This window comes from Macrotis lagotis, chromosome X, assembly GCF_037893015.1.
Source record: "Macrotis lagotis isolate mMagLag1 chromosome X, bilby.v1.9.chrom.fasta, whole genome shotgun sequence".
In the NCBI taxonomy this organism is placed as follows: Eukaryota; Metazoa; Chordata; class Mammalia; order Peramelemorphia; family Peramelidae; genus Macrotis; species Macrotis lagotis.
The window spans coordinates 266,357,742-266,370,868 of record NC_133666.1 but is presented as its reverse complement, the minus strand read 5'-3'; the positions used below and the strand labels follow the sequence as shown (position 1 = coordinate 266,370,868).

General features: G+C 36.1%; 1 protein-coding gene across 4 annotated transcripts; it reads right to left on the bottom strand.

Annotated features, from left to right (window-relative positions):
* Positions 1 to 11,526: 11,526 nt before the first annotated feature.
* On the bottom strand, positions 11,527 to 12,657 carry ACTBL2 (actin beta like 2). 4 transcript variants are annotated; one of them, XM_074201508.1, is made up of 2 exons: positions 12,430 to 12,657; positions 11,527 to 12,375 (listed from the first exon to the last, which is right to left on the bottom strand). In XM_074201508.1, exons 1-2 carry the CDS (start codon positions 12,655 to 12,657, stop codon positions 11,527 to 11,529), a joined length of 1,077 nt encoding a protein of 358 aa, XP_074057609.1. The 4 variants fall into 4 exon arrangements, with proteins under 4 accessions (XP_074057609.1, XP_074057611.1, XP_074057612.1 ...); XM_074201510.1 differs by having other exon boundaries at positions 11,527 to 12,402; positions 12,529 to 12,657; XM_074201511.1 differs by having other exon boundaries at positions 11,527 to 12,246; positions 12,472 to 12,609.
* Between the last annotated feature and the right edge of the window lie 470 nt (positions 12,658 to 13,127).

Here is a 13,127-nt window from a genome sequence, read left to right as displayed (position 1 = left end):
TTTTGGAGTTTGTGGGAACTGAAAAAAATTAGTTACTCCTCTCCCAAATCTTCTCCTTTAAATCCTCTTTCTTTCCTCAAATTTAGTTTTCTCTATTGCTTTCAGCTTTTTTTTTTGAAAGGGAACATTTTGCCTTTGGTTGATGTTAACTCAGTTCTTCCATCTCTAATTCAAAATTGACTGCTTGGTCACCAATGATTCATTTCAGATCCCATATCTGACCTAATGTGGGTTTTGTAGTAAATAGGGACCCCTTTTAGTAATGTAACACAGCATTGCCTAGTGATTATGTCTGGTTTAATTAATGATCCTAAATTCTAGTAGTAATAAGGAGACTCATAATCTTCAGGGAAAGTTTTTCAATCTGAGAAATTACCTTACTTTGAAGGTTGCTCTATCAGCTTTTCAAAAGTATCTCCTTGTTATCTAAAATAGTTCAACTGAATTCTGTAAAGAAAATCAGTTTTACTTGGTTCAACTAATGCCCAAGAAAATGTCCATACTCTTTCTATTTTCCAAGTGGCTGAGTGTGGGGCAGACACAGTCTCTGTTAGCATATAATCAATAGTTCCAGGGACAGTGCTCTGTTATTTAGATTTAAGTGCATCTGAGGTATAAAGTGATTCAGATGTCAGATTTGGAATGGATGCAGGAAGTCAGTAAGTTCAAGGAGATTGTCTCATATTTATTACAGATGACTTAAGTCTTAAAAAATGAAAATTGTATTTTAGACAGCTCTCTTCACATTTTAAAAGGAAATCTCTGAATACCCATTTATCTTAATGCATTTTCTCTGAGTTGATGAACACCTACTCCTGGTTTGCAGAATTTAACAAATATAAGTCCACCAATACTTATCAACATACGGAAATAGTCTCAGCAGAGTATACCCTTAAGTTCCAACCTCAATCATTTAAAAAAGGAATCAGCTGTAAACTCTTTTTTTGAGGGGGGAACTATGAATGACTACGAGTAAAGAATATTTTTCAAATCCTGAGCTCTCTGGCAAACATATGTTCAGTTAACTATGTGGAATTACTATAGACTCTTAAGTGCTGACGGTGATGAAAATATGCAAAATTGTATCAAAACTACCAAAACTCCATCTTGGTATCTATATGACCCTGGGTACACCAAAGAGTAATAGGTACTAGGTGAGAAGTATTGGTAAGTGGGGAGGAGGGGAGAGAGAGAGAGATAATAGAGGGAGAACAGGAAAAGCTCCCCATAGAAGTAGACTTTTGAATTGAGATTTGAAGAAAAATCAGAAATTTCAAGAGTTGGAGGTAAGGGAGGAATATTCATTGTGTATGAGAAACAGCAAATTGTCCATTATATTTGGACCATAGAGTACATAAAGGAGAATATCAGATGGAGAAGATAGGAAGGGTCTTTAAATGATGAATCTTTATGAAAAGTTTTGAATGATAAACAGAAGAGTTATATTTGATCCAGAAGGTAATAGGGAAACACTAGAGGACAGGTTTCCTTTTAGAAAACTCTTACAATAGACCAGGTGCAAGGTGATAAGGGATTGAGGTAGAATGGTGGCTGTGGGAGTAGTGGGACATATTTGAGAAATGTAGAGATATGTCAATGGGTTGGATATATGTTATATGAGAATTAGGTTAGCAGGATTATACTGAAGTTGAGAACATGGGAGACTAGAAGAATGGTGATACACTCAACAATTCAAAAGAGGGCTGACTTAAGTGAGATGAGCTTTGTTTTGGTCCTGATGAAGTGGAAATGCCCAGAGGACATACAGATTCAACTAACTAGAAGACAGTTCCATCTGCAAGTCCCAATAGCACTTCAAATTTAATATGTCTAAAACCAAATAATACTTATATCTCTAAACCTGTTCCTTCTAATCTCACTATTTCTGTGAGTGTTAATGTTTAGAGAACCTAAGGGCTCTCTTTGTCTCTTTCCTTCCCTTCATCTCTTACATACAGTCAATTGCCAACTTCTACTCCCACAATCTCTCCCCAATCCATTTCTTTTAGTTTAGACCTTTATTACTAATATCTCAGACTTTACCACAGTTTTTAAAGGTCTTTCAGCCTCCATTTTCTCCCTTCTCCAATCTATTCTTCATACTCTTGCCAAAATAATTCTTCCAGTACAAAGTTTAAGTCATGTTTCTCCTCTCTCTGCAAAAATATTTTCTATGATTTACTATTGACTACTGGAGCAAAATGCAGGGTCCTTTGCCTGGTGTTAAAGGCTATTCACAATCTCACACCATTCTACCTTTCCAACAATTTCCTTTCCTATAAGTTTATTTTCTAGTCTAGCTAGATTACTGTGCTTTTCACCTTTTGTGTTTTTATTTATATTGTCCACCATGCTTAGAAAGTATTTTCTGTCCCTTTTCATTTGCTGAAATTCCTACATTTTAGAAAGTCTTCCATTTTAGTCATTAATAAATTATCCCTCTGTAGATCTCATGTAGCATTTCTCCCTGAATTTCTTATCTTCTTGTAATCTGATGTTCTTCTTCTTCCTCTTCTTTTAATCCTTCTAAGAGTATTGTGAGAAAGTTGAATTATTCTCCCACTCACTCCATCATCTCTGAGTTCATATAACATTTTGGTTTGCATGTTTTTAATATATGCATTTTCCGTATAGTATAATTAGTTGCATATGTGTAATTAAAAATGTTAAACTCCATAAGGACAGGGTCATCCCATCTAATCCTTTTATCTTCCCACTTAACATGGTATTTTGAATACAATTGTATTTAACAAATGTTTGTTGAGCGAATATGTTGAACTGATATTAGCTGTGCTATGACTTACCCCCAAAGGGATCACTGTGCAGAACTGTATGATAATTGTTTTCAATGGTGACTAGGGGGGTCACCAAAAACATTGTAAATTATTTTCAATAGACTATGTTTTAAATAAGCAAATCTTAGGTTCTTCTTTGTTTATAGCACTTTTATGGTACTTATCATATATATTGTTTTCTCTTTTAGTAATTTGAATAAGTAACTTTCCTACAAGATAGTAAATTCTGAGAGGGTAGGAAATATATTATATTTTCTTTTAATCTCATTAATTCTCCTTAATTTTTATTCATTATTTCAGTCATATCAGACTGGGGTTTCCTTGGCAAATATACTGGAATTGTTTGCCATTTTCTTCTCCATCTCACTTTATAGATACAGAAACTGAGGCAAACAGGGCTAAATTGTTTTTTCCAGACAACTAGTTAAGTGACTAAGGCTAGTTTTGAACTCAGTTCTTCCTGACTCCAAGTTCAGTAATCTGCCCACTGTATCATATCTGCCTTAAGAAGCCCACAGTAAAGTAAGGATGTATATAATCCATTTTGAAAAATATTCTAATGACTATTTTATTTATGTAATTTATTTATGTAATTTGTCAGTTTTCTGGAATGCTCTCCCCAAACAATCCCTCCCTTCTGTGCCATTCTGCATAAATGAGGGATTCAAGAGACAAGTTTTAACCCATGTTCAAGGATTAGCCTCATATTTCACCCATTGAAAATAAGTGGGCTCATTAATCAAGGCAAGAGATGCAGGGCATGCATCTTAAAGATAAGGGTAGAACTTGTTTTTCCTAAGCTATTTTCTTTAAATAATAATTTTACAGAAACTAGGAGTCCATTCCAAGGGCTGAATTATAGAGAATGCCTGGGTCATCTTCTAGTCATGCCCAGAGGACATACAGATTCAAATGACTAGAAGACAGTCAGTTTTATTCTCATGATAAAAAAAAAAAAAACCTTTTAAAACTTTTTGTGGTTCTTGTATATTTGATTCCTGCTTCAGTGTACTGTCTCTCATTGTGTTGTTCACCTTAGGCAAATATCCAAGACATTGAAAAGTCTCTGAGTGACTTGATTAGTTATTCAAGATGTGAGTCTGGATGTAATGTTTACAGTAAAAATGTATGTTATCATTAACAAGGAAGAACTCTTTTTTTTTAGGTTTTTGCAAGGCAAATGGGGTTAAGTGGCTTGCCCAAGGCCACACAGCTAGGTAATTATTAAGTGTCTGAGACCGAATTTGAACCCAGGTACTCCTGACTCCAGGGCCAGTGCTTTATCCACTGTGCCACCTAGCCACCCCGATGAAGAACTCTTGATCATAGTTTTAGAGATAGATGGAACCTCAAAAACCCATCTAGTTCATTCATTTACTAAGTAAAGAAATTGAGACCCAGGGGGTGCAGACTTGCTCAAGGTCCCACAGATAGTAGATGGCAAAACTAAGACCTACTACTTTTTCTACTACAATTTGAAGATAAAAACAATGATGACAGGAAACAAAGGAAAGGTTGGTATAGGATTCCTCCTAGAGAAAACTTTTGTCACCCAATCTATTGAAAATATAGAGCAGAAGGACATATCTCAATATTTTCTCTGTACCCATTCCCATGTCTACTTGATAAGCACATTACTTCTAGTTTTTTTTTTTAATAATGAACTGTCTGGAAATCAAGTCCCTGGTGATTTCACTAGGTCTTTCTCAGTCTTCACCTTGACTAAATGAGTTCCTCAGTGCTTTATGTAAGGCTTAGAATGAACTCATACCCCTAAGGAAATTAATTTATCCAAGTCAAATTTAAGCATCAATTAAAAACCAATGTTAATGAAGGAGGCAGTGATTTTAATTCAGGAATTATTAAGTTTGGGAATAAGAAAGATCTAAATGGCACTGAGTGCCATGATTTGATGAATCTATTAAATAAATGATTTTTTTCCTCATTGAGTTTTTTTTTTTTGACTCTGTCTTGGAGGGTAAGATATTTTTTAAAGAATGTTTTTATATTCACTGTTTTCTAAGCTCTACACACTGAAAAGATTGATTCTACTTGTCTTGGCTTTCTGGATCTGGGCATACTGTAAGTCATAGGGTGGAGCTTAGAGGTGCAGCCCTGTACTGACAAGAACTGTATTTACATATTTCTCAGTTTTATTTCCAAGATCTGTCTAGTATTTACCCAGAATTTGCACTTTCTTTCTATTTGATATAACAGAAAACTTGGAAATCAAGAGAAAGTGGGTTCTTGTTCTAGTTTTGCCATTAACTGGGTTTGGGACCTTGGGTAGAGACTATTACGTAATATAGACCTAGAGGAGATTGATGATTATCTAGATCATCTATCTGGATGGTGGAATCGGAAGTTGACAGAGAGAAATGAAGTGAATTGCCTGAAGAAATGTGGATTAAGAGGGGGAGATTCAAATCTAGTTTCCAAATCCAGTTTGTTTCCAAATCCAGTTTTTCATGTACCTATCCCACTTAATCATTTTCCCTTTCTGGGCCTTAGTTTCCCCTATCTGTAAAATAACGGGTTGGGCTAGATGATCTTACAAGTCCTTTGTAGATCTATCATATTATGTGATTTTGGTCATTCCTTCTATAACACTGTAGCTCCCTAAGTCACCCCCACCCCAGCTGTTTGCCAAACATGTGAACCTAAGTTGAAGATTGGCAGGATATTCGGTTAAAATCAAGAATTAAAAAAAATTATTGAACAATCCATGACATATAGAATCTTACTGCATGCCCACCAATAGGCAAGTCACTAATGGAATAAAACACTAGAATATTAGTGGTTACAACTGAATTACTGATGATGTAGTTTTTTTTACTTTCAAAACATTTGCAATTATATAACCCTGAAAATGTTAATAACATATAATGGATTATCAGGGGGAACTTATGGTACTTTCTTTGTTGGAATTCTTCATCCTATACCCCAAGACTAAGAGTCTGTACTCTTCAATTATTTTTAAAATTTTCACTTTCAAATTATTTTCCCCTCCTCTGTTCCTTCTCCACCCATTGAGAAGGTAAGAAATATGATACATATTATAATTGTTTTTAAAAAGTCATGCAAAAAATAAAAAAATAAAAAAGAAGTCATTCAAAACATATTTCTACACTAGCTATGTTCCAAAATAAGAAAAACAAGAAAAATAAAGAAAATAAAAAATATATACTTCAGCTTGTCCTCCAAGTCCATTAGTTCTCTAACTTAAAGGGGATAGCATTTTATATCATGACTTTTATGAAATGATGGTGGATTACTGATTTGATAAGATACTTGGTCTTCCAAGGTTGATCATTGATATAATATTGCTCTTACTATTATCAAAATATTTTGAAGAAATCCTGCTTTCTAGAGCTAAGACCCAGTAATCAAGCTATTGTTGTTTGTCCTTCATTCTTGAAGGGAGTTGATGCTAGGACAAGCATATGAATTGGATTTGAATGAGGGGCTGCTGTGCTAAGTCACCAGCCTCACTTTCTCCTCTGGAGACATCTGGAGATATGAATCAGGAAGACTGGATCTGAGGCAATCAGGGTCCTCCTACGTCAGGGCCAGTGCTCTATCCACTATCCTCTGTGCCACTTTAGCAGAGTGTGCTCTAATTTTGGCATAACAATAATACTTTCCACTCTGGAATAATCTCCCCCTCCAAAATTGCAGTACCAGATATTTACTAAGGAGTTTAGCTCCCCTTATTTCCCAAGGTTATCCATTGCATACTGACAATACCTATTCCTTGGCATTCCTATTCCCATCACAGAACTCATTTCTATACCCACAGGATGACCAAGACCCCCGAGACTTGAGATGATGACTGTTCCCAAGGGACCCAAGAACAGCTGCATTGCCCCAAGAAATGCTGGCCATGAAAATTATCTCAAGATCTAAGGATGATGTGGGTCAACCTTTTATATCTGTGTGTGTGTGTGTGTATAAGTGACTCCAAGTTGAGCAATGTTTAGCCCTCCTAATTAGAAGGCAGGGCTTATATCTGCAGGCTTATATCATTTTCCTTACTCTTAAATTAAACTTCTGTTTCTGATTCTCCTATCTCTAGCTTGCTTTGTTTCAGCTCCAACCATCCCAAGGTTAGATGCCAGTTGTGATCTGGTTGACACTATGTACATTATTCTCCTGGTTGTACTCATTTCACTTTGCAACAGTTTGTATAAATCTTCCCAGGTTTTTCTGAGATGATCCCTTTATAATTTCTTATAGCTCAATAATAGTCCATCACCCTTATATGCCTTTATTTATTCAGCCACTCTCCAACTGATGAATATTCCTTCAATTTCTAATTCTTTATCACCACAAAAAGAACTACTATAAATATTTTTATTTGTATGGGTTCTTTGATCTCTTTGGGATATAGATATCGTTGTGGTATTACTGGGTCAAAAGTTATAGTTTTATAGGTCTTTAGGAAGAGTTTCAAATTGTTTAAAGCAATGGTTGAATTAGTTCAAAAATTCCACCAATCAAACATTATCAAACATTAGTGCATATGTTTTTCCACATCCCCTTCAACATTTGTCATATTCTTTTTTGTCAGCTTAGCCAATTACATGGGAATGAAGTGATACATCAGAGTTATTTTAATTTCTGTTTTTCTAATTATTAGAGATTTAAGAGCATTTTTATTTGACAGTTGATAACTTGATTTCTTCCTCCAAAACTACTGCATATATATATATATATATATATATATATATATATATATATATATATATTTGTAATATGTATCTTCTTTGTCTGTTTATCAATTGTTGAATGGCTCTTATATAAATTTGGTACAGTTTTCTATATATTAAAGAAATGAGACCTTTATCAGTGAAATATTCTGCAAAGTTCTCCCTTTCTCTGGGTTTCTTACTTTTCTTCTTTTGATTGTGTTGATTTTGTCTGTACAAATTTTCATGTAATCCAAATTATCCATTTTACTTTCTATGAACCTTTCTATCCCTTATTTGGTCATGAACTCTTCCCCTATCCATAGATCTGACAGGTAATTTTTCCTAATTTTCTTCTAATTTGGTTACCCTTTATGTCTAAAATGTATCCACTGACACACTAATGGTTGATAATGTTTGATTGGTGGAATTCTGAACTAATTCAACCATTGTTTTAGACAATTTGAAACTCTGCCTGAAGATCCATAAAATTATCACTTATTTTTAGGTTTTTGCAAGGCAGTGGGGTTAAGTGGCTTGCCCAAAGCCACACAGCTAGGTAATTATTAAGTGTCTGAGACTGGATTTGAACTCAGGTACTCCTGACTCCAGAACTGGTGCTCTATCCACTGCGCCACCTAGCCGCCCCAAAACTATAACTTTTGACCTGGCAATACCACTTGGCACATGTTGTGAGATGTTGGGTCTACTTTCCATTTTTCCTAGAAGTTTTGGTTAAATAGTGAATTCTTGTTCAAATATCTAGGATCCTTGGATTTCTCAAATACTAGGCTACCATGTTCATTTACTTTTGTATGTTGTGTTCCTGATCTAGAAGATATTAAGAATAACAAAGATATCCATGTCTCTAGGAATTTTTAGGTACTACCTTCAAAAAAAGGTTTTTCTAAAAATCTCTAACCTTAGTGAGTGAGGCAGACCACTTCCGTTCCCTCTCTGCAAAGGCCCATCTTTTCAACACTGAGATTTTTCTGTGAGTTGTAAACTAGGACTTTCTGACTGCTCAGGATGTGCATCACAATGATTAGGAGCATTATTACCTCTTCCAGGTAAAGGATTATAGCATATAAATCTGCAATATCATCATTATTGCTATTAGCTCAACCTACTAATTATATCAAAACTGATATGTCAACCACAGCCTAACACCCTCTTTGAAAGTTCAATTAAGTTCACTTGTTATGTGGTCATCCCCTTTTCTCTTCTTTATGTTTTCCAAGTTCTTTGTATCCAAATGTAACATTATAGAGGAGTTAACTAAGAGTGTAATGGTAGACATTTTTTGAGGACAGATGGAAAATTTTCTCTCATTAATGTTTTACTTCTTTAGAAAAAGTTCAGAGAACAAAAAGGCAGAAAATGCAAGGAAGAGGTTGTCTTAGTGCCAAAAAAAAATACTATAAATGAAGTGCTGGTTCATTAGTGTTGGCTATCTATAATTTTGAAATTATACTGCCAGAGGAAGGAAGTGAATATAAGTCAAATTCATTGGAATCTTACATTTGCAGCAAATGGATATTTTAAAACTCAGTTTTAAGAAGTTGAATTTAAGTAATATATTTACCAATAAAAGGAAGGAGGACTGAGATGAGAATTGTGAAATTCTCTCTAATAGTATTTAAGAATCTACTACCCTATTAATCAAAAAAACAAAGACAAACAACAAATTTATAAGAAAAAAAGCTGGACTTAAAAAAATCATCTCATCTTGCATTTGAGTAAGCAAAAATTATATTGTGGGTCAAGTTAAACGTGCCAGTACTTAAAAATGTCAAACAAATCATTGTTTGTGCATCCTTCAAGGAAATTATGAAATTTCCAAAAGGATCCACTAATGCACCAAAAGATGATGCCAAAGAAAGACACAAGGGAAAGATATATTGCTAACTACATTGAGCACTAGGACATAATTATTCTAAACACTGCCCAAACCAAAATTCAAGTGACTTTTCCAGAATTAAAATGTATAATTAGCAATGATTGTATATTTGGAACTTCATTCAAGTCATAGACACTAACTATGGTATCCTTAAGGCTCTATCCTAAGCCCTTTTCTCCTTTCACTTGATACTATCCCACTTGCTGTCATCTTCATGAAGATGATTTCCAGATCTATATATCCAATCCTCATCCCTCTATTTAATTTGAACTCAATACATTTAAAAGAGAACTCATTATCTTTTCTCTTAAACCCTCTCCTCTTCTCAACTTTCCCTTTATTGTCCAGCATATCATCATGCCCCCAATTTTGATACAGTAGAAAGGGTACTAAGTTTATTTAATCAGGAGAACACAGCTTGAATTCTGACTCTGTCACTCATTCCTTGTGGGACTTTGTACTTTTTTATCTTTCTGCGCCCATGTTCCCTTATATTTAAAAAAGGATGTTTGTATTACATATTTAAATTGCAATCCAGCTCTAAAACGGATAAAATCAGCATCCTAAGTCCTTTCTTGCTTTAAATCTTATGAATCCCTTAGTTGACTAAATAATATACTTTTTTTTCAATTTTCTTATTGCTTAAGCAACTCACACAAAATAATAAAATTCATAAAAGTGAACACTTATAGTGCCCATGCAAGAGGAAATTCCTTGTAAAAAATGTTAAAGATATGAAAAATTAGTTGGTTTTCAAGTGAGGATCAATTGTAGCCCTAGTTAAATGACTAATAATTCTTTTAAGGTGACTGTCATTTCCTTGGAGAAGGAAGCTTCTTCTCAGGGTTTTATAAAGTGCTAAAGAACTAGAACAGTTTTTGACCACACATTTTTTTCTTGTTTTAAGAGGGGCCATTTAAGTAAATAGCCATTGAAACAATATGGTAGACTAGAAAGAACATTAGTTTTGAAGATGACAAAGATTTGAATCCTAGATCTAATTATTATTACTTCTTTGACCCTGGTAATATTACTTAGCCTGTCTGGACTTCAGTTTTCTCATTTGTAAAATGACATAGTTGGATTAGAACAGGGGTCCATGGGACCTGCAGTTTGTTTTTATAAGGCCTAGGAACTAAGAATGGTTTTTTTTATTAATTTTAAAATACCACATTCAAAAGAAATACTTTATTTAGTAGGTAAATAACAAAGTACTTTATTTAAAAATGAAAAATCATTTTTATTTCTCAAGTCTTACAAAAACCAGCTGCAGGATGGATTTAGCCCTCAAGCAGTATAGTTTGCCAACCTCTGGAAGAGAAGACCTTTTAGTTCCCTTCCAGATCTATAACTCGTTTTCTATAAAAATGACAAATCTGGTGAAGTAAAAAAAAAATGATACCAGCAATGTAGACTGCCAACAGAAATCCCTTCATAGTGCAATATAATGCTTTATTTCCTCAGCATTAATATACAAATGCTCTTAGCCAATTTTACTTTAGATCTTCCTTCAAAGATTGGAGACATGGAAATATGAGGTCAATATGACCTTCCTTGCCTAGGAAAGTACTTTGTTCTAAAGGTTATATGGGAGGACATAGTTAAATATTTAACAGAAAACAAACAGTCAGAATGAATTTTCATATCCTATAGTCCAGTTCTACCCATTGAGACGATATTTTCATTTTCTTAGTCATCCTAACTTCTTGGTTATTTAGATTCCAGGCTTTCATTTCTTTTCATACAGGTTTAAATCCCTAGCACCCTGAAGGTCATAGAAGAAAGACTGGTTTGGTACCTAAGATCCTTTTCTGGTCAATTAGAGGAAAGACTTCAATTCAGAGTTGGGAGTCTTCTTTCACAGGCTTCATCACCAGTTTGTCTACTAGCATTGCAATGCCCCCTGTAGACTATGAATATGCTTACCCCTTCCCACAAAAGCAGAGAATAAGACCTGAATTAGAAGGTGGGATTTTTACAAGAAAGAGATTACCTTAAATAAGGAATTAATGGTGGGGTATAATCAGCACCATTGTGATTACTTCCCTTCTTTCTCCTGACCCTCAGCAATGCCCAGAGGGGTAGCTCTAAGCCTATTGAAAGGCAGGAAAACAAGAGCACTGTCCAGTATCCATACGCTTATTCAAAAGCATTTTCTGTGAACAATAGATGGACCAGACTCATCATATTCCTGCTTGCTGATCCACATCTGTTGGAAGGTAGACAGACTGGCCAGAATGGAACCACCGATCCAGACTGAGTACTTACGCTCCGGAGGAGCAATGACCTTGATTTTCATGGTGCTGGGTGCCAGGGCCAAGATTTCCTTCTGCATCCGGTCGGCGATGCCAGGGTACATAGTGCTGCCTCCAGAGAGCACAGTGTTGGCATAAAGGTCCTTGCGGATGTCCACATCACATTTTAGGATGGAGTTGAAAGTTGTTTCATGGATCCCATTGGACTCAATACCCAGAAAGGATGGCTGGAAGATAGCTTCAGGGCATCGGAACCGCTCATTCCCAATGGTGATTACCTGTCCATCTGGAAGTTCATAGCTCCGCTCCAATGAGGATGATGTGGAAGCACTGGCCATTTCTTGCTCAAAATCCAAGGCCACATAGCACAATTTCTCTTTGACATCACGCACTATTTCCCGCTCAGCTGTAGTGGTGAAGTTGTAGCCACGCTCAGTGAGAATCTTCATGAGATAGTTGGTTAGGTCCCGACCTGCTAAATCCAGGCGCAGGATGGCATGGGGTAGGGCATACCCTTCATAAATGGGCACAGTGTGGGTGACTCCATCTCCAGAGTCCATGACGATGCCTGTGGTTCGTCCAGAAGCATAGAGGGACAGAACAGCCTGGATAGCCACATACATAGCAGGTGTGTTGAAGGCCTCAAACATGATCTGAGTCATCTTCTCCCGGTTGATCTTGGGATTGAGGGGTGCCTCAGTGAGTAGGATGGGGTGCTCATCAGGGGCCACTCGCAGCTCATTATAGAAAGTATGATGCCAGATCTTCTCCATGTCATCCCAGTTGGTGACCACCCCATGCTCAATGGGATACTTCAGAGTGAGAATACCTCTCTTGCTCTGGGCCTCATCTCCAACATAGCTGTCCTTCTGGCCCATCCCTACCATGACACCCTGGTGTCTAGGTCTACCAACAATACAGGGGAACACAGCACGAGGGGCATCATCCCCACCAAAGCCTGCCTTGCACATCCCTGACCCATTATCGACCACCAAGGCAGACAGATCATCATCAGTCATGGTGATGGCTGGATCTTGCAGAAGGTGTGGTTTGAGTTCAAATATAGAAGATAAACTGGAAAGAATAGCCTCTGAGGAGTAGGAGAGGGTAAAACTAGCTTTCACCTCTCTAGAAGTACTAGCTGGAGAGAAATAGGTGGTGACAAGAGGCTTTTAAAAGAAACACTTGACTCCACCCATATCTTGTCATTTCACCACACCCCAGTCATCCTAGTGCTCCCACTTAGGGTCCCCTTCTAGGTGTTAATAATGATTTATAGACCTTCTATCATAAAAAGGAAAATTGGCTACCAAATCCACCAGTTACTGTAATTAGAAAACCCATAGAAGGATGTCTGTCATCTATGGTGGAGACTCAGGATAAACATGGTGATGCAATATGGAATATAAAAAAAAGATGAAAAGCTAAGGTGTGGACAATGCTATGCAGATTCCATCCTTTCATTTGCCCTTGAGGAAAGCATTCTTTA